Genomic DNA, 23,916 nt, shown 5'->3' with positions numbered 1-23,916 from the left:
ATTTGCCATCACAGAAATACAAATTAAAGCTACAATGAGATAACACTCCACACCCACAAAAATGGTTTTAAGAAAAAAATTGATAATTATTTCCAACATTTGATATTAGGAACAATTGAAACTCTCGTTTGCCACTAGAAAATATGTAAAATGTTACAACTACCTTGTGATAGTGATAAAGATGAGTAAAGGTCAGGCTGAGCTACCATATTTCATTGATACTAAATGCCACCAAATGTAAGATGCATCAGTTTTTATCTACCGCTCAGAAAGAAAAAACACTGCCAGTTAAACTAACATCCCATAAATGGAAAGACACACCCTGATTTTAGAGATATTAAAGTGTAGGGGGAAAATGTCTTAGAATCAATGAAATGGTAGATAAATAATAAAGATAAATCGGTTATATGCTAGATAGAAAATGAGCAAAAAACATCTTGAGGGATAGAAAGCATTGCAAGATCGGGAAAGAGGATGTTGCTATTTTAAAACATTTCGAAAGTCGGGGTTTATAAAGACTTGTGCTGGTGATGTGTATTTATTTTGCACACTTTTATACCTCATGTTTCCTATTTGGTAACCAGCAAAGCGTGTAAATATTAACACTGTAGCTATAATTAGTGAAAGCCACACTCTTATGCTCCGTGCGGTTGGCCATTTTACCAACATTTAATTTTCTTCTTTTCAGCCATTTCCAAAGCAGCCAGGAACATCAGGTGCTTATCCTCTTACTTCACCCCCTACATCTTATCATAGCACAGTCAATCAGTCTCCCTCAATGATGCACACACAGTCTCCAGGTAAGATATTACTTATTCTCTTGTCATGTTCAACTTTCAAATCCAAAATACACACACACCCCCCACATTGAGAAGCACTGTGCATCTAGTCTCAGGCTTCAGAGAGAATTCCCTTTCTAGTCTATGGCTAGATAGTTGTCACTCATTTATTATGGAAGGTTTGTGAAATCTGTGTCCAGGCTTGGGAGCACTTTAAAAGGTTTAAATTAATGTCACCCAGAGCCAGACTCACAGCACAACTCCAGGGGGTGCTAATCACAACATGATCTATATTACAGGTTGACAGACTCTAAGGCCTATGAGCCAAATCCTGCCTGTCACCTGTTTTTGTAAATAAAGTTTCATTGGAATGAAGCCACACTTGTTTATATAATGTCTATGGCTGCTTTCCCACTACGACAGCCCTTTACAGAAAAAGTTTGCTAAGCCATGGAATAGGTGAAGGGTGGCCTGCCCCCAAGCTCCAGAGTTAGGCAGTGCATAGTCTGCTTGTCCAGACATAATGGCTTTGTTGGCAGCCCTATGAAGTGCACCGTAAAAGTGCTTGAGAATGCCAAATTTTTGCTTTTAACTGAATGATTCAGTGGTATCTCTTGAGCACTTGCTCTGTGCCAAATGCTGCCCGGTGCTGAAGATTTAGCAGTGAACCAGATACCAGCCCTGCTCTTGAGCTTATCATCTAGCGAGGAAGCTAGGTCATCAGATTTATTGGGGAGAATGACCCGTTGCCTACTAGGTCCTAGTAATATTTCCAGAGCATAATGATGGTTTTTTCAAAGAAAGTTTTAGCATAAAAGATGTGATATGTAATATAGGATGTAAAATATAAGAAATTAAATGATTTTTAAAAGCATGTGCAATAAAACCTTTTATCTAGTGTAAATATATCAGTCCACTGAACTAAAGAATACATTAAGTAGTTTTGTACCAATTGAAGGCATTCGGGCTTATCAGAAAACAGGGCAAACAAAACTACGTTAATTTTTTAAGTAGCAAACCCAACAAATACATCTGCTTTTAAGTTTTCACTTTGAAAAGCAGAATTTGCAGTGCATACTGTTCTTCTTTATAAAATACAAAAATTCTTATAGATATGTATATGTATGTCTGTGTATGAGAAATTTGTATTGACCAGAGAATCTGTTAATCTGCAGGTGGGAGATGTAGTGACATCACTTATTCAATAGCTAATTCCATTTGTAAAATGAGAATAATATAAAACCTCTTCCATAGAGATGTTGTGAGAATCGAATGAAATAGTTCACATAAAGTGTTTAGCCTGGGGCGTGGTACATGACAAATGCCTCTTTGACCAGTCCATTGTAATCTGTCTTGTTGCCCAGATTGGGCTGCTCGACATCCCACACTGCCTAGGCACTCACACCCTGGCAGATCCCACCCCCACCATGTCTCACACTTAGCCACTCATATTGCTCTTCACATTACTTCAGTGGTGTCGTTTTAAAAAAATAGATCCTCATTTTAAAAATCTTTAAATTCACTTTCATTTGGGGGGTGGGTTGTGCTTCCTCTGCTTAGATTCCTAGATAAACAGTCTTTATCTGTAATGCCAAGTATGATGAGTGTTACAAAAAGGGTCACTTGGGCTTCTGAAAGAGCATTCGATAAGGGGGGTTCGATTGTTTCTTTCTTGAGGATGCGTTGTTTGCCTCCCTCCTTTCGACACTGGTTAAGCTGAGACTTGAAGGGTCAAGAGTTACCCAGGTGCAGGGACATGGACAAGGAGGATATCTCAGGCAGACTGTGCAGGGTGTGTGGAGTCTGAACTCCCAGAAGATGGTAGACTCTTCCAAATGGCTGGTGTATGGAGAGACAGGGCGCTGTTAACAATTTTGGCCTTTATTGTATGGGTAAATAGGAAGCCATTGTTGGATTTTAGTCTGGGTTAAATTTGTACAACTGAAAGTGACGAGTGGTGGACGGGCAGATTTCACAGAGAAAGGAGGAGGGAGTTCTCTTGAACCTGTTGATTTTGCAAGTCCCAAGAGATTACTAAGTCAAGATGTCCAGTAGGCAGTTGGCTGTATGAGCCTATGGCTCATCAGAGATGGTTGGACCACAGATGAAGACTTGGAAGTTGTTGTTGTCATGTCTAGGGTCATTGAAGCCCAAGTGGGTGGTTGAGTCCACCCCTAGGAATACCAGTGGTCAGTGGGGAAGTAGCAGCTAGGGAGGAAGTAGACAAAACAGGAGAAACAGGATTGTAGAACCCCAGGGGAGTGTGTTTCTAGGATAGGAGTTGACATTGTTTTTATATAGTAGGAAGGGAAAAATATTTTGAAATAATTATAATAGTAGTAGACAAGCATATAGTGCTTACTATGTGCCAAGCCCTATTCTAAGTACTTTACCCGTTTAATCCTCACAGCAAACCTGTGGTGTAGGTCCTATTATTATTCACATTTTATGGAGGAAAACTGAGACATGGAGAAGTTAGGTCACTTGTCCAGATCATACAGCTAAATAAGTAAACATAAACACTTAAAGGTTAGTCAAGTTGATCAACATACTGATTGAAAGTAAGACAGTGCTTTAGGTATTACAGAACACAAAAATATGAAATTATCTCACATAGTACAGTCCCCCCTCTTATTGCTCTCCAAGGTTTTAGTTGGCCTGAGGTCAACTGAGGACCAAAAATGGGCAAGTATAGTACAATAAGATATTTAGAGACAGAGAGATACCATATTCACATAACTTTTATTACAATCTACTGCTAAGAGTGTTCTATTTTACTGTTACTGTTAATTTTTTTACTGTGCTTAATTTGTTAATTAAACTTTATCATATATGTGTATAGGAAAAAAACAGGTTTCAATACTATCTGAGGTTTCAGGCATCCACTGGGGGTCTTGGAACCTATCCCCTGTGGATAAGGCGGGGACTGCTATAGTAGAGAATTTGAAACATGCTGATATTAAAGGTAATTATGATAATGTAGCAAGTGTTTAAATGTTGCATTTATTCATAGTTTTGGTAGCCATAGTTCACACTTTCATAATCCTAAATTAAAACTAGTCCTGTGCCTTTAAATAAGTTAACGTTTCACTGTTTTTTATATCTCCAATCTCAGTCTCTCCATAAGTATTGTATTTTCTTTTTTCTTTGATTTTTTGTTTTGTTTTGTTTTTGGAGACAGAGTCTTGCTCTGTCGTACAGGCTGGAGTGCCATGGCGTGATCTCAGCTTGCTGCAACATCCGCCTTCCGGGTTCAAGTGATTCTCCTGCCTCAGCCTCCTGAGTAGCTGGGATTACAGGCACATGCCACTGTGCCTGGCTAATGTTTGTATTTTTAGTAGAGACGGGGTTTTGCCATGTTGGCCAGGCTAGTCTCAAACTCCTGACCTCAGGTGAACCGCCCACTTCGCCCTCCCAAAGTGCTGGGATTACAGGCGTGAGCCACCACACCCAGCCTTAGTATTGTATTTTCTAGCTGTCTATTCGGCATCATTTCCATGTAATGTCTGGTAGATATCTGCAACTCAGCATGGCCAAAACTAAACTCTGGATCTCTTCACTGCCCCAGTGCTCCTCTTCCCACAGACACCCCAGCTCAGTAAATGGCAGGCCCTTCCTTCCTGCTACTTGGGCCGAAGCTCTTCGAGTCATGCTGGACGTCTCTTTCATACCCATGTTCGGTCATTTACCAAATACTATCAGCTTGATTTTCAGAATTTACCCAGAATCCAACCACTTTTCACTACCATAGTCTGTCACCTTTACCAAGCCACTAGTCCTCTCTCACCTGAATTATTGCAGTTGTTTCTAACTGGTTTTCCTGTCCCTACCCCTACCCTTGCTCTATAGTCTGTCCCACAGCAGCTAGAATGATCCTTCTGGGACAGAAGTTCGTCCATGATTTCCGCTCCAAACTCTGCATTGGATTCCCACTCATTCAGGGTAAACCCTAAGTTCTTAGAGTGGCCCACAAGTCCCCATGTGATCTGGGACCCACCCCTCTTCCTCCAACCTCTCTGGTGTCCTCTCTTCCCACTGCCCCCCTCGTTCACTCTGTTCTTGCCACACCGGCTTCCTCCCTGATAACTGCTTCCACCTTTGGGGCATTTGCACTAGCTCTCTGTTTGGCTGGAATATCTCATACCCTGGGTATCCTCATGCCTTATCCTTCACTTTCTTCACGTCTCAGCTCACATGCCCCCTTCCTTAGAGAGGTCTTTTCTGATTGCTGTATATAAGGAACAACACCCACCTCCTTCACTACACAATATTGTCCCCTTACCCTGTTGTATTTTTTTCCATAGCACTTACCTGACAGATACTTGTCTTTCTCATTCTATTAGAATATAAGCTTTGTGAGGGCAGGAATTTTTGTCTCTTTTGTTAACTGCTGCATCCCCAATGCCTGAAACAGTGCTTGGCATGAAGTTGTCATTCAGGCCTTCTTGTTGAATGAATGAGGAACTGAATAAAAAGTACACCGGATTTTTTTTTTTAATCAGTCAATATAAGAGCTAGAATTTGGGCGCATGGAATTGAACAGTCTCTTTCAATAATGAAATCGTGCCAGTTTTTCTCTGTGTTATATATATGGGAGCTATACTACTTGTTTCTTTAGTTTATAGGGAGATTTTTAACTTGGGGTCCTTAGACAGGACATAAAATGTGTCCTGCAAGATTATCTATAATTATTTTCCTTTATTAGGAAATCTGCATGCTGCCAGCTCCCCCAGTGGGGCTTTGAGAGCCCCATCACCAGCGTCATTTGTTCCAACTCCTCCCCCATCCTCGCATGGAATCTCAATAGGACCAGGGGCCAGTTTTGCTAGTCCACATGGTGAGTCCATACATGGAAATCGATATAGCATAAGAGCTTGATGTGAAAATAATTTTTGTTGAGTAAATTTTTTCATTGCAAAATTAATACTTGTTTATTGAGGAAGTAGCAAAAATATTGCTCAAGCAAAAAGAAAATCAAATTTATCTAATCCCACCACACAGAGGTAACGACCAGTGAGTTTGTCTCTGCCTTGGACTCTCCCTTGCTGTCTCCGTTGCTCTGCCTTGCCCTTCCTGTCACACATGCCCTGCTTGCCTGCCCTCTCACGTTTCTGTTATTCTCACTTGCTGTCTACCAAGCTGCTTGTCTCCCCGCTCAAATACCTGCCCTTGCCCCCCAACAATGGGTACCCGAACATATGAATTGTTTTGAGACTTGAATTTTTTAACTTTTGACCTCAAAATTTTATTTTGAATTGATTCAACTAGATAAAAAATAGAACAAGTAGTCAATGAAAGGTTTCCTTTTTATTCCACTAACCACCTAGTTCCTCTTCCCAGAAACATGTAGATATTCTTGCAGAGCTGTTTTATGCATACACAAGCAAATACATGCAAGTGTTCTTTCCCCTCTCCTTTACACACATGACAGCATACTTTACAGTGTTCAGTGCCTTTTTTCACTTAATATATCATGAGTATGATACCATAGAACATAAACAGGTTCCTCAGTTTTTAAGCTGTGTAGCACCTGGATTTTAGTTTTTACTATTAATATTTGTGGGAACATTTCTGTCATTAAAAACTCCACATCATCATACCATATGGTGTAATAATATCCGCTTGTCTGGGCATACCATGACTTAACTGCTCTCCTATTGTTACATGTTTAGAATGTTTCCATTTTTTCACAATTAAAAATGGTGCCATCTGTGCTCATATCCATGATTATTTCCTTAAGTAAGTTCCAGAAGTGGAATTGTTGTATCAAGGGATTTGACAAATTCTAAAGCTTTCGAAACATATAACTGCTCATCTGAAAGGCTGTACCATTTCCCATGCCATCATACAAGAATGTCTGTTATCCTGCATCATCGCCAGGGAGTATTACATATTTTAAAGACCTTGGACATTTTCATAGGTGAAAAATGGTATCTTATTGTTTAATGTATTTCTTTATTAGTGAAGAAAATTGAACCTTTTTTGGTTGGTCTTTGGTTTTTTTGTTTTTGCTTTGTTTTGTTTTGTTTTTTTGAGACAGAGTCTCACTCTGTTACCCAGGCTGGAGTGCAGTGGTGCAGTCTCAGTGCACTGCAACCTCGGCTTCTCAAGTTCAAGTGATCCTCCTGCCTCAACCTCCTCCCCAGCAAAGTAGCTGGGACTACAGATGTGCACAACCATGCCTGGCTAGTTTTTGTATTTTTTTGTAGAGATGGGGTTTTGCCGTGTTGCCCAGGCTGGTCTCGAACTCCTGGACTCAAGCAATCCACCCACCTCAGCCTTCCAAAGTGCTGGGATTACAAGTGTGAGCCACCGTGCCTGGCCGGTCTTTGGTGTTTCTTATTTTATACCTCCCAGTTATATATGCTTTGCCTATGTTCTTGTGTTTTTTCTTGCCCATTTGTAAGACCTAAGTAAAGACCATTTACTCTCTGACATATACATGGTAAAAGTATTTTTTCAGTTTGTCATTTGGTTACAGAGGGATATAAATAATATGTTGAAGGTATCTGGAGGATGAAATTTATTTATTTTTTATTTTTGAATATCTTCGTAGATACCAATGGAGGGTGAAATTTAAATATCAAATTGTTCAGGAAGTCACTGCTTTCAAAACTTGAGTCTTGGTTCATTTCTTAGTCAACGTAGTCTAAATAAAGAATATGGAAAATTTCCTTCTCATTCTACTTGGAGTAGAATGAAAATATGGTTTGTCAAAGTTGGTTTAAAAATATAATATTTCTGCTTTTAAAGGAACTCTGAGATTGTTTGCTTAATATTTTAATGCATATAGTAGCATACATTGTTACCTATTACATACATTGAAGCTTGTGTGAAGGTAAATTTTATCCTCTCTCAAGCTTTATATTTTTCTAATTTTTGTATCATGTTAAAAAGTACCTTACACAAAATAGAGATTCAGGCATGACATGTTAACACACATCAAGCTTCAGTGAAACATCTTATTGGAAGAAAAAATAAAATTATTACTGTGTAAAGATTTGAATGCTGTCAAATAATTTTCAGTTATTAAAATATAGGTTTTGAGAATCATTTGTTTACCTTTTTTATAGGAACTCTTGACCCTAGTTCCCCATACACTATGGTGTCACCAAGTGGACGAGCAGGGAACTGGCCAGGATCTCCTCAAGTGTCTGGCCCCTCACCAGCAGCACGCATGCCTGGAATGTCACCAGCCAACCCCTCACTACATTCTCCGGTTCCAGATGCTTCTCATTCCCCTCGAGCTGGAACAAGTGAGTATCATCAACATTTTTATGTTCTTTTTTAGTATAACCCAAAGTGACCTATTTTGTTGCATCCTCACATTTGAAAGTCATGACCTACTTTTTGAGAGAGGATACTTAAAGGATATTACAAAGGATGCAGATGAAGAGATGCTTAAGGGGAGTGCAGTTTCCATGCCCTCTGTGAGCCTTCACATGTTTGGCTATCTGGAAGTTCTCCAAACACTGTCCTTTTGGGTTTTTACGGAAGTTTCATCACGTAGGCATTATTGATTAAATGACTGGCCACTGGTGATCAACTTTGGGGGTGGGGCTGAAACTACCAACCCTCTAATCCTGCCGTGTCTTTCCTGTGATCAGCCCCCTTCCTGAAGCTACCTAGGGGCTGCCAGCCATCAGCCATCTCATTAGCATACAAAAGGACACTTAACCACTTTGAAGAGTCCAAAAATTTTAGGATTTGTATGCCAGGAGCTAGGACAAAGACCAAATATATATTTCACAATATCACACATAATAACAGAGAAGAGAATTGTACACATTTATTGGTTAGCTTTTGCTACATTTAGTGGCTTAAAACAATATATGATTGTTATATATTGGTTCACAATTCTGCAGGTTGGCAGTTTAGACTAAGCACAGCTGAGTGATTCTTTCAGACTCTGCTGGGCAGCTCACTCATGTGTCTGTAGTCAGCTGCTGGGTTGGTTTGGGACTAGATGGCCTCAGATGGCAAGGTTTCTCTCTGCTTTGTGTGGTTTCACACTTGATCTGAGGTTTGTTCACATGGTGGCTCAACAGGATTTTAAGGCAGGGAGTAGAAGCTAAGGCCTACAACTAGCCCAGTGTCACTTCCACCACATTCTGTTGGTCAGAAGCAAGTCACTAGGCCAGCCAGGTTTCAGGTGGAGAAATAGAGTCCACCCCTTAAAGGAGTTGCTGCAAAGTCACATTGCAAGGGGCCTGGATATAAGAAGGAGAAAAATAGTGGCCATTTTTGCTAACAGGTTGTTAATACATGATTGTTACACCACAAGGAGTAACTAAAACAGTACAGAATGATTTAGAACATCAAAGATTTATGATGAAAGCAAAACAGGAAGCAATGAGATAGTATGTATTTGTAAATGACATAACATGTTTTCCTTCCCAAAAGGTTCTCAAACAATGCCAACAAACATGCCTCCACCTCGTAAACTACCTCAGCGCTCTTGGGCGGCATCCATACCTACCATCCTCACTCACAGTGCCTTGAACATTTTACTGCTGCCCTCTCCAACTCCAGGCCTTGTGCCCGGCCTGGCAGGTAGTTACCTTTGTTCTCCACTTGAGAGATTCCTTGGATCAGTCATCATGAGACGACATCTTCAAAGAATTATTCAACAAGAAACGGTATGGGTACCTAGTGACCTTCTAAGTGGTGATTGTTAAGGGTAAAATGCTAAATTGTCCTGCAGGATAGGATCTGAACTAACGTGACATTCCTTCACCTTCCCTCCTTTAACAAGCTTGTTAGAATTATGATTTTCACCCTAACCTGGCATTAAAAATGGACTCCATTATTTTCTTTTCCATTCTTATGTTAACATATTTCTGCATTATACAGTTTGCTGTGCTGTGGCTTCTATGTTGTGTGGCTAACATGGACCTGGAGATAGATTTCTGCAGCACACAGGAGCGCTGCGCACAGGATCTGGCCTTGCAGAGAATAGCATACCAGTAATTATTTGCCTTCTGGAGTGCCCGTGCGGGGAGGCTGATTTTGACTCTGAGTCTTTATTGAAATAAAATAATTGGCTGGGTGTGGTGGCTTATACCTGTAATCCCAGCACTTTGGAAGGCTGAGGCAGGAGGATCACTGAGCCCAAGAGTTCCAGACCACCCTAGGCAATATAGCAAGACCCTCTCTCTACAAAAAATTTAAAAAATTAGCAGGCATGCACCTGTAGTCCTAGCTACTTGGGAGGTTGAGGCAGGAGGATTGCTTGAGACCAGGAGTTCCAGGTTACAGTGAGCTGTGATCATGCTGCTGCACTCTGTCCTGGGTGATCGAGTGAGACCCTGTCTCTAAAAAAATAAAAAGAGAAAAAAAATTTGAAGAAAATTATTTATTGTTACAAGGACAAAAGCTTCTTTTTAAATATGTGAACAGGACGGGCACGGTGGCTCACGCCTGTAATCCCAGCACTTTGAGAGGCTGAGGTGGGCAGATCTCTTGAGGTCAGGAGTTCAAGACCAGCCTGGGCAACATGATGAAACCCCGTCGTCTACTAAAAAATACAAAAATTAGCCTGGCATGGTGGTGCGCACCTATAATCCCAGCTATATGGGAGGTTGAGGCAGGAGAATTGCTTGAACCTGGGAGGCGGAGGTTGCAGTGAGCCAAGATCGCGCCACTGCACTCCAGCCTGGGCAACAGAGTGAGACTGTGTCTCATAAATAAATAAATAAATGAACAATTGAATTTTTAAAAACTCTTGTAGAAAAAAGACTTCTAAAAAAAAAAAGAAGAAAAGAGACTTCTAACTTATCCTATGCTGATAGCCTTAGGAGATAATTTATAATTGAGAGCACCAGTTCTAGAGTCAGGCTGCCTGGGTTTGTAGCCAGCCATACTACCTGCTAATGTGTGCTTAGGCAAATTTCTTCAGATAATAGTATTTACCTAACTGATAACAGTTGTGTGAATTTGAGATATTTCATGTAAAGCCCTTAATATACTGTCTTGGCATTTTCATTATTTATAATTACTGTTATTATTGGTAGATGCATGTGCTAATGAGGTAGTCAAAATGGTGAATGTTTAGGCCGGGCACAGTGGCTCATGCCTGTAATCCCAGCACTTTGGGAGACTGAGGTGGGCGGATCACTTGAGGTCAGGAGTTTGAGACCAGCCTGGCCAACATGGCGACACCCCATCTCTACTGAAAATACAAGGCCAGGCGCGGTGGCTCATGCCTGTAATCCCAGTACTTTGGGAGGCTGAGGCAGGCGGATCACTTGAGCCCAGGAGTTCGAGACCAGCCTGGCCAACATGGTGAAATCCCATCTCTACTGGAAACACAAAAATTAGCTGGGTGTGGTGGTGCACGCCTGTAATCGCAGCTACTTGGGTGGCTGAAGCATGAGAATCATTTGAACCCGGGAGGCAGAGGTTGCAGTGAGCCGAGATCGTGCCACTGTACTCCAGCCTGAGCAGACAGAGCGAGACTCTCAAAACAAACAAAAAACAAAAATTATCTGGGTGTGGTGGCACATGCCTGTAATTCCAGCTACTCGGGAGACTGAGGCAGGAGAATCGCTTGAACCTGGGAGGCAGAGGTTGCAGTGAGCCAAGATCGTGACACTGCGCTCCAGCCTGGGCAACAGAGCGAGACTCCGTCTCAAAAAATAAAAAAAGAATTAAAAATGGTGAATGTTTAAAATATTCACTCCATGTTTAGTGTAAAGCCATTTTGCAACCTTCATACTAAGATTTGGTGGGGAAACGTTTTTGAATAAATTAGCATTCAAAAGAAAAGAAAGAAAAATAATAAAATAAACTAAAATAGCACTCAAAATGGTAATCATCAGACCCGGGATCTAGCCTCAGCTATGCCACTTACCATCTATGTAAGCTTTCAGCTCTTTGGCCTCATTTTGCTCAGCTGCATAATCAACATACTCTGCTAAAACGGGTCAGTAAACTACGGCCCCTGGTGCTATGTCCTTACCACCTGTTTTTGTAAATAAAGTTTTATTGGAACACAGCCACACCTGTTCATTTATTTATTGTCTATAGCTGCTTTCAGCTGTGATGACAACATTGAATAATTGTGACAGAGACCATATAGTGCATAAAACCTGCAACTTTTTCTATATAACACTTTACAGAAAAAGTTTGTCAACCCCCGGGGCTAGAATAAGAGCCTAATCCAGATCTAACCTTTGGTAATTGTACTCTGTCTTCTTTTTTTCTAATGTGCCACTTTAAAAAAAAATATTGTGCAGGCCGGGCGCGGTGGCTCACGCCTGTAATCCCAGCACTTTGGGAGGCCGAGGTGGGCGGATCACGAGGTCAGGAGATCGAGACCATCCTGGCTAACATGGTGAAACCCCGTCTCTACTAAAAATACAAAAAAATTAGCCGGGCGTGGTAGCGGGCGCCTGTAGTCCCAGCTACTCGGGAGGCTGAGGCAGGAGAATGGCGTGAACCCGGGAGGCGGAGCTTGCAGTGAGCCGAGATCGCGCCACTGCACTCCAGCCTGGGCGACAGAGCGAGACTCCGTCTCAAAAAAAAAAAAAAAAAAAAAAAAAAAATTGTGGAAAATGTTCAGCATATACAGAAGTAGAATGGTATAATGAACTTCTGTACTCTCACCACCCACCTCCAACAGTTAACTAATATCAGTATTGTTTCATCTAGAACTCCTCCCCCCAGATTTTCACAGCAAATCTCAGACATTTCTTGCATAAAAATTTTTGCATATGTCTCTAAAAAGTATAGACTCTTAAAACAAAACAAAACAAAAAACACAACCTGCACCATTCTCATACCTAAAAAAAATAATTTCTGTATCACATATCTAGTTAATACCCAGATTTCCCAGGTTGTCTCATTTTTTACACTTTGAATCAGAACCGAAATAAGTTTTTCTAAGTCCCCTTCAAACTTTTGGTTCCCCCATCTAGTTCTCCTTCATCCTTATGCAATTCGGAATCACTTAGTATTTTTTTGATCCCTATGTTTTCTATCACATTGGTCAGTCCTCTGGATCAAACTACTGCATGAATTCAGGCTCAAGTTTTTTTATGTTGTTTTGCAAGAATACTTCATAGGTAGAGTTATGTTCTTCCATCAAGAGGCACATAATGTCTGATCGCATCTCTTTTTGCAGTGTTGCCAGCAGTTGATGCTCAATGCTGTAGGTGCCTTTGTTTTGGAATAGATATCAACTTAGTGGTTTTCCTTTTGGAACAATTCTCTCAGTAACATCTTCATTTTCTCTTTGACTTACATGTTAATTTGATGTGTCCTTGTTTTGTAGCTGCAGCTGATAAATTCTAATGAACCCGGAGTGATCATGTTTAAGACTGATGCACTGAAATGCAGAGTAGCCCTTAGTCCCAAAACCAACCAAACGCTGCAGCTAAAAGTGACACCTGAAAATGCAGGACAGTGGAAACCTGATGAACTTCAAGTTTTGGAGAAATTCTTTGAAACAAGAGTATGTGTTTAATAGTGCATAATTTGAATATAATTAATGAAACAGAAGCATTAATGTAGAATGAAGAGTAACTTGCTTTATTTATCCCTGTAGGTTGCAGGACCACCATTTAAAGCTAATACGTTAATAGCCTTCACCAAGCTATTAGGAGCTCCTACACACATCCTCAGGGATTGTGTGCACATTATGAAGCTGGAGCTGGTAAGTCACAGAGATATACATTTCTAGCAAGGTTTGTTTGAGGAGGTTAGACTTGGTGGGAGCAGTGTTTATTGGTTTTCACCCATCTATGTAGTTTCTTCTATTTTTCTCTTAAATTCTTAATTTTTAACTTAAATTTTATTTATCTTTGAATAGGTAACACAATTCTGTTTTATCTTTTGAATTTAAAACAAGATAATATAGTGAGAAATTTCCCATCAGTTCCTGTCTAGCTATCCCTGTCCCCTCTATCCCTGTCCAACTGTCTTCTGGCCAACCAGAGTTACCATGGCTTGCCTCTCCTTCCAGAGATGGTCCATTCATAAAAGCAAATAACATTGCTCTCATAAACTTTTGATTGATTGAGGCAGGATCTCACTCCGATACCCAGGCTGGAGTGCAGTGATGAGATCTCAGTTCCCTGCACCCTCGACCTCTGGGGCTCAGGTGATTCTCCCACCTCAGCCTCCTGAGTAGTTGGGACTACAGGTGCACGCCACCGCGCCTGGCTTTTTTTTTTTTTTTTTTTTTTTTTGTAGAGACGGAGTTTCACCGTGTTGCTCAGGCTGGTCTCAGACTTCAGGTCTCAAGTGATCCACCCACCTTGGCCTCCCAAAGTGCTGGGATTACAGGTGTGAGCCACTGTGCGTGGCCTTCTTATAAATATTTTAAATGAAATGATATTTACACATCCTGTTTTGTACTTTTTTCCATTTTTATTATGAGATGGTTTATGTATAAATTTATAACATATAATTTTTAAAAATCTGACTCCTCAGCTTTGTTGGTCCTAGACTTTGTGTCCTGAATAGCTATTAAAACTGAAGTGCAGGCCGGGTGCGGTGGCTCATACCTGTAATCCTAGTACTTTGGGAGGCTGAGGCAGGCAGATTGCCTGAGCTCAGGAGCTCGAGACCAGCCTGGGCAATGTGGTGAAACCCTGTCTCTACTAAAAATACTAAAAAATTAGCTAGGCATGGTGGCACAGCCTGTAGTCCCAGCTACTTGGGAGGCTGAGGCAGAAAAATCGCTTGAACCCGGGAGGCGGAGGTTGCAGTGAGCCGAGATCATGCCACTGCACTCCAGCTTGGGTGATGGAGTGAGACTGTCTCACACACACAAAAAAAAGGCCGTGCACGGTGGCTCACGCCTGTAATCCTAGCACTTTGGAAGGCTGAGGCGGGCCGATTTCCTGAGCTCAGGAGTTCCAGACCAGCTTGGGCAACATGGTGAAACCTCGTCTCTACTAAAAATACAAAAAAATTAGCCAGGCGTGGTGGCACAAGCCTGTAGTCCCAACTACTTGGGAGGCTGAGGCAGGAGAATTGCCTGAACCCAGGAGGCAGAGGTTGCAGTGAGCCGAGATCATGCCACTGCACTCCAACCTGGACGACCAAGTGAGACTACATCTCCAAAAAAATCAATCAATCAGTCAATCCGAAGTGCAAAGTAAGAGACAGCAAGATGCTCCGTGGGCAGCAGCTGCCTTCAGAGCACTGAATATCTGTTCTTGGTTTGTTGTTGGCCCTTGGGGGATTTCCCTTAGTTTCTGCATAGCTCAGTCTGCATTCGTGTTCGTTTTTTAGGGCTGCCACAACAAATTACGGAAAGCTGAGTGGCTTAAAACAATAGGAGTTTATTCTCTCATGGTTCTGGAGACCAGAAATCCTAAACCAAGGGGTCAGTGGGGCCATGCTCTCTGAAGACCCTAGGGTTGAATCTATTCCATGCGTTTCTCTTAGCTTCAGGTGGTTCCAGCGGTCTTTGGTATTCCTTAGCTACTGCAACCTCTGCCTCTGTCGTCACATGGTGTTCTCTCTGTGTGTGTCTCTGCCTGTGTCTCTTCTCTTCTTATAAAGGACAACAGTCATATTGGATTAGGGACCATTCTAATGACCTCATCTTAATTTGATTACATCTCCAAAGACCTGGTTTTCAGATAAGATCATGTTCATGGGTGCTGGGGGTTAGGACTTCATGTCTTCTTCAGGTGCGCAATTCAATGCATAATAGCATTTAAAAAGATGGCTTTTGGCTGGGCATGGGGGCTCATGCCTGTAATCCCAGCACTTTAGGAGGCCAAGGCGGGTGGATCACGTGAGGTTGGGAGTTTGAGACCATCCTGGCCAACATGGTGAAACTCCATCTCTACTAAAAATACAAAGAATTAGCCAGGTGTGGTGACGGGCACCTGTAATCCCAGCTGCACAGGAGGCTGAGGCAGGAGAATCGCTCGAACCCAGAAGGCAGAGGCTGCAGTGAGCCGAGATCACACCATTGCACTCCAGCCTGGGTGACAGAGCAAGACTCCGTCTCAAAAAATAAAAAATAAAAAGATGCCTTTCCACCCCCAGTATTTTTAGTGTTTGTGGTGGATGTGATTTCCAGGATATCTAACCTGGCATATTGCTCGAAATGGAGGAGCATCTTGCTTTATTCACTGAACAAATCTTGGAGATATTTCCATATCAGTATATGAAGGATGTGTTTGTTTTCTGTTGTTTAACAAAGCTTAGTATTTCATTAGATGAATGTATTAAAATTGCTGAGTAGTCCCAACTTGTTGGCCATTTTGGTTTCTTCTGATATTTTGCTGTTACAAACAGTGCCACAATAAAGAGCCTTTTTATGGATGTGCCAGTATACCTGTAGAATTGTTGGGTCGGAGGATATATGTAATTGTAATTTTGGTAGATTTTGCCAAATTGTTCTCCATAGAGGTTATGCCAGTTTATATTCCCACCAGCAGTGAGAGTACTGGCTTTTTCCCACATCCTTGTCAACAGTTTTATCAGCGTTTAGACTTTGGGTCTTTCTAATTTGTAGATTTTTAGGTCTTTTGATTTGTAGGAATTGGGTATGTACATTAGCGAAGTTAGCCCCTTGGGATATTCATTGTAAATATTTTTTCCGCGTTTTTCATTTGTGTTTTGACTTGACTTTTTGGTAGGTTTAGCTATGCAAAATTTTCTTTTAAATAGTGAAATGTATCAATATTGGTTTTTAAGTTTTCCTGATTTTGTATCATTGTTAGATTCTTCTCACTCCCAGATTTTGAAATAATCCTCCCAAAGTTTTTTTTCTAATACCATTTGGATTCCTTTTTTTAATTATTTAAATTTTTAAATATATTTTTATTTATTTATTTTGAGACAGGGTCTCACTTTGTTTTGGTGTCAAATATGAGGAGGTATGGATCCAACTTTTTCAGATGCTCATTTATCATATAATCAATCTTCTCTGTATGGGGAGATTTATACTGTGAAAGTATGTAGTTATATGGATGGAATCCAGATGGCAGCTGATGTATTTTTTTCAGTCTTACAGTGGTCTTTTCATTTTAATGTTTCTAGTGTTGATTTGAGTAACTTCAATTACCTCACTCTTTTTTTAGTTAGCGTTTTACTATAAATATTGGGGCAACAGTGTTCTTTTGCTAATAGTCTCAACATTTGGCTTCTGATCTAATAGGCTGTAGGAAACATTATTTATGTCAAAAAGAAATCCATTTGAATTTTTAAAGGAGTAAATATTTATGTGGCTAAAAAAGCACCAATGGATATAATTTAAAAATCTTTCACACAGTTTGACTAGTTTGTTTAGGCAAAGAGTTGGAAACAGGACTGGGAAGTCTAGATTGGCACAGTTAAGAAGGGCCTTGAATGCTAGGTGTTGGTCCTCAGTTGTGGGTGGTAGGGGGATAGCATGTGTCACTAAATGTCACTGAACATTTGTGAGCTTGACTGGAACCATGTTGTAGGACCTATATCTGATGGTGGTATGAGGATGGACTGGAAGAGGCAGCCACTGGAAAGAGCTGTTAGGGGAGCACAGGAGAAGTAATAAAGCCCTGCACATGGTGGCCTCAATGAATATAGAGAGGAGGGAACAGATGTCAGAGACCCTGCAGAAGCCGAATCCATAGGCCTTAGAAATTAACGAAGTGGGAGGGAAGGAAGGGGAAAATCTTACATAAGTCCACAGTTGACTTTTCAGTTAGCAACTTCATGTATGTATTTGTTTTGAAAAAGTGCAGTTATTAACTTTATGTTCTGTTAATAATTGGGTATGAAACAAAATTCTAACCTCTCAGACTTTCCTACCTAGAATATGATTTTAAATGTTTATATGCCTTTATCTTGATTTTTCCCCCTCAAAATAGTTCCCTGACCAAGCAACACAGCTAAAATGGAATGTTCAGTTTTGCCTGACGATCCCTCCCAGCGCGCCGCCGATTGCACCTCCTGGGACGCCTGCTGTGGTGCTGAAATCCAAAATGCTATTTTTTGTAAGTACCACCCAGCATGTGTGCATGTACAGAGCTTCTGAGGGAAATGCCACGTGATAATAGAGCAACTTTTGGATAACTGCATAAATTATCTCTTGTTGCCAAATAGAGGCCAGGATTCCTTAATTGTCAGCATAGATGTCATGACATCCTGGTTCCTTTAGTAATAAAACAGAAATTTATTGAACCAGGTAATTGTGTAGCACAGTTGCATCTTAACCATAATATTCAGTTGTTTGTCACTTTTCTTGTCATGTGTAATTTTCTTTTGCTTGCTTATCTTAATCTGAAAGTATAGTAAATGATAGTACCTTTGATACATTTAGACAGATGTTTTATGATGTTTTTATTCTCTTTGTGTGTGTTGTGTGTATACAGCTTCAACTAACTCAGAAAACATCGGTCCCTCCCCAAGAACCTGTTAGTATTATAGTTCCAATCATTTATGACATGGCTTCAGGTACAACCCAGCAGGCAGACATTCCCAGACAGCAGAACTCTTCTGTTGCTGCTCCCATGATGGTCAGCAACATTCTGAAGAGGTTTGCAGAGATGAATCCACCACGACAAGGTACATGACCAGTAGACAATATTTTATTGCATATATGTTATAAAAGTTCTTTTGAGAGACACCCCTTTCTCCTCTTCTCTTCTCCCTCCTTACCTACTCTACCACCCAGTCATAGCAATAGAGGTCTGGTTGCCGTGGCCCTCTTAATGTCTGCCTGTCGCTTTCTTCCTTTCTCACTGGTTCTTCATTTTTGTCCATTTCTCTGCTGCCTGGACTTTTTGTTAGTGATTTACTATTGGGACTGACCCAGTTGCTAATGCCAGAAGCTTGTATTTATAGCACACATTGCCACAAAGACCTAGGTTAGGATGATAGAATTTTCCACGGCTGTGAATTCCTGCCCTACCATCAATACCTGCCACTCTGTACATCACAAAGTTGAAATGCATGTTGGTTTCTCATATTTCATGGTTCAATCACGAATAGAAGAATATTATTAAAAGTTCTGTATCTTCTAAATGTTTTGTGAAGAATAAAAGCTGATACAAATGGCATTACTGCTTTTTTGGGCTTCTTATATAAGTGTCAGGTGGGTGCAAGTGAACCTTTTCACCATGTGCACAATGAAGCTCTCAAACTGAACATTTCCGAGGAAACCAGAATGTTTCTAGAAAGATAAACAAGGTCCCTGCAATACTGGAGTAGACTTCACTTAACACGTAACTCCTGGCAGTGCTAAATTTGGGGTTGCAAAATACAAAGCTCAGCAAAGAGAACTTTTCTTCCATTTTGCTCATTTCTAATATTAAGGAAATTTAAAATTTGCTTATTTCTAATATTAAGGAAGTTCTCTGTATCTCTCTCTGTTTAGAATAGTTAAATAACAATTATGTTTTTAAATGAGGGAAAGTTGTTCTCTGAAACATTTTTAGGTACTACAGTGTCCAAAGTTTTCTAGAACTAGGAATCAGGAGAGAAATGATATATTTAGCTATTTGTTTCCCCACATTGGATATGCAGGCGAGTTCTCACTTTAATGTATAAGGAATACACTGGGCAGTAGAGAAGGGTGTGCTTCTTTTGTTGTAATACTTCTTCTACTTCTTACAATTTTCTGCTTTCATCCTTTGACTTCTCTCTTCTTTCAGCTAAAAATAGGTCCTCAAGAATCAAAGTTTAAAGCTATCAGAATTCTCAAAGTAACAGTCCAGTAGAACCTTGATAATAAACACCATTCCTTCACAGGCAGATGGCTGTCATTATCTTATGTGTTTTTATGTATTATGTCTTGTGGAATTTAAAATTAAAAGGAAAATGTTTTGATCCTATTGGGATCAAGCAAGTTTTCTTGCCTATCAATAATGAAAATGTGTTTTTTAAAAAACAATACTTCTCCTTTTCAGAAATTATTGAGATATTTTGGAAGTGTTTTCATTTTTTTCCCCCCTTGGACTGGGCAGACCTTTGGATTTCCTTTTTCTTTCTGTACCTTCTCATGTGCACAGGATCACTGCACATCCTGCCCTTTGCTGAAAGGCCATGGTTCACATGAGGTCTTCAGTTCTCCCACTTTCAGCCACTGTATACAGTGTTAGACCATGCTGTAGAGGAAGGGATCCAGCTTTTGGTTTATAATATTTAAATACTTATAATAATTACAAGAAGCAGAGTATTTGGTTTCTTTGAGCAAAGGAGAAGTTGACAGGATGAATCGCCAGCACCCTCCCCACCCACAAATCCTGTTTTTGGATTGTTGGTGTACCGTACTTCAGTCTCCCACCCCACCTCCCACACCCATCACTTCTCTTCTGATGAAGTGCTTTTAAGAAAATCATTTTTGTATTTAATTGATTTTAATGTTGAACTCTGGAAGTTGACCATTTCCTTGAATTTTGGGAGAAAACTCCAATAGATGTCAGAGACATGCACTGTCCAGTATAACTGCCACTAGCCAGCATGTGGCTATTTAAATTTAAGTTGATGAAAATTAAATAAAACTTTAAATTCAGTTCCTCAGTCACACTAGCTATATTACAAGTGCTTAATAGCCATGGCACACTTATACAACATTTCCATCATCACAAAAAGTTCTATTGGACAGCGCTGTCCTAAACATTTTTATCTGGCCTTTAATGCAACGTTTGAAAGATACCACCAAAGTTGTAACTAATGCATAAATATAAACTAGATGTTTTAATGATATCCAAAATACCCTTATAAGCACTCAGTAGCCTTAAAGCCCAACTTCAAAGGCTTATCTAATGCTACAGTATTTCTAAACAGAAACTCTAGACATATCTTCCTAAATACAAACCTAACTGGGACTTGCTTGAAGTTTCCTCCTGAGAAAAAAAATCCAAACCAAATATAATCTGATACTTAACACCACAGCTTAATCCCCAATAATCTGGGCAGTTAAAATTGTCTTTTATTTTGATCTTTAAAGTTCTCACTAATTTTAGATTTAATTACCCCTTCCCTTACCGGTGTGTTAACATCTTTCCTGTGTTGCGAATAGCTAATGACCATTTTTCTCTGTTGCAGGTGAATGCACAATATTTGCAGCTGTTCGTGATTTAATGGCTAATCTTACACTGCCCCCTGGTGGGCGTCCATAGACACTATTGTTTTTAAACCAGGAAGGCTGACAGATGAGACAACAAAAAAAATCTGAATTCAGCCTTCAGTTTAAAAAAGGAAAAGGACTTTTTTTAAAAACTTTAAGAGCTAAATATTCTAAACTGGCAAAAATTTTCAGGGTGCACTTCTTTCATCAAAATGATCATCCATCTTTTGTATAATGAACTTGTATAGTGTGTTTAAATGGGACACATTTCAAAGGAAATAAATCAGTGTCCGTTTGCCAGTAATAAATTTAATATTCTGTTTTATACTATAAAGTTATGAAAATGCCAAACTTGTTTATTTAATTGTTTTCTTATGTTTTGGGTGTAATAGTCCTTTTTTGATTTTTGTTTTGTTTTTTAAGGCAGGTCTGTCATTTTTGAATACTGTAAAACTGTGATAAACTTTATATTGAAGCTGTATTTTAATATGACCGCTTTGAATCCTTACATGAAATGTTCTGGGAGTTGTTATAAACACACCCCAAGGAAGCAATATTTAATAAAACTAGGTCAAAAACAAAACAAAACAGTGACACTCACTTGTGTGTATATAAACTCTAGAGACATCTTAGGCCCTCCCTTCATCTTTAACCTGGTGGATGGAGCCAGTTATTAATTTATAATAATACATGTCTGAAATTTGACCAAAAACATCTTCTTTATGTCAAGGTTAATATATTTTCTTCAGACATTCCTAACTTGACTAGTGGTTAACATTTAGCACCTCGGTTGTCTTTCAATATATAGGATTTGGGTGAAAAATAAGGAACTTAGTCTTTGAGAAGGGACAGTATGTGGTTAATATTGATCAAGGATCCCAAATAATGCAATCATTCTCATCTGTTGAGGATGTGGGAACTTTTCTGTCAGGAAAATTTAGTTTACAGAATACTTCTGCATACAACATTAATTAGGAAACAAAGAACTTTAATGCTGTACCTCTGCATGAAGTTTCTGTGAGCTTTCTTTATCTTGCTTAACTTATCCTCCTTTCCTTCCCCACCAAAATTGGGATTGTTCTAAACAATTTCAATTTAATTCATTGTCAACAAAACGATAGAATGTTTTGCTTGGAAGAAACCTGGTCCATTCCCCTCATTGTGAAGAATCCCGAATCCTGGGCCTGTCCAGGGTCAAATGGACGTTTTGGTATTAATACATCTCTGCAGGGTTTCTTTTTGGAGCACTGTGCTGTCTTTCCTAGTCAGTCAGGGACTTTTTTAAGCTTCAAAGAACATGGTCTGATGCAATGGTCTTCTACCGACTTCACGGTATTTAGGAAAAATTTTTAAGTGATAATACCATGCCGAGTTACCTGGTCACTGTAATACTGGTTCTCTATTAAAATGTAGATGCTTTGTCTAATTCCACTTCAAGATGATTTAATTGAGCTTCTATAACTATCAACTATCAAATTCTAGTTTCAAGTATCTCACTGCACCTATATCATATCTGTTCTCAACTTTGCTTGATTCTCCACTCATTTTCAATCAGAGTTGAGGCCTTCTTTGCCTTTCTTCTTTGTCTTATTTCTGCCTTCATCTCCCACTTCTCACCCAACTCTGCCACTGTTCAGGAGCAGTTGACTAAACTTTTATCCTTCCTTTAACTTAACCTTTTTATCCTTCTGGTTTTAGTTCTTACAGTGGTAATCACATCAGTTTGGCAATCTAAGATGTCTTTATCAAGGGTCAGCCCTTTTCTATTTGGAGCTGAATCTTTTCTTTCATGTAGAAATCTACATGTATATACAAGAAATGTATTTTTATCTGCAGGATAATATTGTTTCAAATAATTTTATTAAGAGTTAACTTTTTAGGTATTTTCCCTTTTAATGTGGTTTTGAAATGTTAATTGCATTTTTACACATGATGCATTCAGTGGACACTCTTTTTTCCTAATTATAACTCATCTCTGAATGCATTGTGCCAATCAAGAGTAAGATAGGATTCAGTGCACAAAATTTGCTTTTGATGCTTATTAAGAGTAAACCCATGAATTTGAATTTTTATATTATGCTTGGTACTTGGAATTGATATATACCTTATTAAAGCTTGAAAACATTTAGCATTTGAATAGTAAGTTTCATCACAAATCATGTCTTTTGCCTCTTTTGTTACCCGGGTTCAATCAAGGGGACTGGATGCCCAAGTGATTTTCTCTAATAATCGGGTTGGGACTTAACTTTAAGGTGTTTTCAATGTGATTTTAGTATTTACAGTAATAAATAAAATTTATACAAAGTTTCAGAGAACTACCAACTCTCTAGTTAATTTTGATGAAGATGTTTTCATTAATAGTCTGGTTTAGTATTAATTTAACCTTGAAATAAGAAATTGGTCCTGATTTGCCACCTTCATTTTTCCATCTGCTGAAATGCCATTTCAGAATGTATAAAAGTACTTTCAGAATTAGAAGAAAAGTGAGAGCTTCAGCAGAACGTGTCAAGTCGCTAATAACAGGAGTCGAACCTTATGTTTGAAAATTAACTGAGTGAGTTAAGTGCAAGCATAAAGTAAAATTTATATGACTTTGAATTTAAGAACCACTAATAACTGTGTTCTAATTAACACAGTAATCTGTTCAGCCAAAGGATACTAACAGCCATTCTTTGGACTGTGGTTAATTTGATAACTTCAAGAAGTTATAACTTTGCTACCCTGGATTCTGATCCAATTTCAATATAAAAAGTTGTTCCTTTCGTAGTTTTTTCCCCCCAAAAGAAGTGCCTATTACATTTTACCTTAATGTTTATTTATCATCCAAGTGTTCTTGATATAAAATCAGTATACAGAAAATTTTAAGAGAACTTACATTCAAGGGACATAGAGGGAAAATGTTAATGTGTATTTCATTGTTTCTTGTGGAATTTTTTTTTCATTCGGTTTGAGAATGGACAGTGTGTCTAAGGATGTGATTTAAATTTACTTAGGATGGATTTAGCATTGAGGTTATTAAGACAAAGTTAGCAGAGGCCAACCAGCACTGTGCTGCACAACTCCAGGAACTCCATGGTATGCTCACAATTTTCTGTAAGTTGCCTCCACTTCCAAGTG

At 39.5% G+C, this 23,916-nt stretch overlaps 1 protein-coding gene across 11 annotated transcripts in view; it reads left to right on the top strand.

Annotated features, from left to right (window-relative positions):
• Window positions 1-22,955, top strand: part of MED14 (mediator complex subunit 14) — an 86,362-nt gene extending 63,407 nt beyond the window's left edge. For 5 of the 11 annotated variants that reach the window (XM_054676745.1, XM_063804060.1, XM_016943129.4 and 2 more), the window contains 9 exons: window positions 689-800; window positions 5,485-5,616; window positions 7,853-8,035; window positions 9,183-9,418; window positions 13,054-13,233; window positions 13,327-13,434; window positions 17,597-17,722; window positions 18,101-18,293; window positions 20,778-22,955. In XM_054676745.1, the coding sequence (XP_054532720.1) occupies window positions 689-800; window positions 5,485-5,616; window positions 7,853-8,035; window positions 9,183-9,418; window positions 13,054-13,233; window positions 13,327-13,434; window positions 17,597-17,722; window positions 18,101-18,293; window positions 20,778-20,851 (1,344 nt within the window). In that variant the 3' untranslated portion in view covers window positions 20,852-22,955. Of the gene's footprint in view, window positions 1-688; window positions 801-4,628; window positions 4,722-5,484; window positions 5,617-7,852; window positions 8,036-9,182; window positions 9,419-13,053; window positions 13,234-13,326; window positions 13,435-17,596; window positions 17,723-18,100; window positions 18,294-20,777 lie in introns of all 11 variants that reach the window. The other 6 variants (XM_054676744.1, XM_016943128.4, XM_063804059.1 and 3 more) reach the window with 2 other exon arrangements.
• The last annotated feature ends 961 nt before the right edge of the window (window positions 22,956-23,916 follow it).

The sequence above is a fragment of the Pan troglodytes genome, chromosome X (assembly GCF_028858775.2).
Source record: "Pan troglodytes isolate AG18354 chromosome X, NHGRI_mPanTro3-v2.0_pri, whole genome shotgun sequence".
NCBI classification, from domain to species: Eukaryota; Metazoa; Chordata; class Mammalia; order Primates; family Hominidae; genus Pan; species Pan troglodytes.
This window is presented reverse-complemented; position numbering and strand designations above follow the sequence as displayed.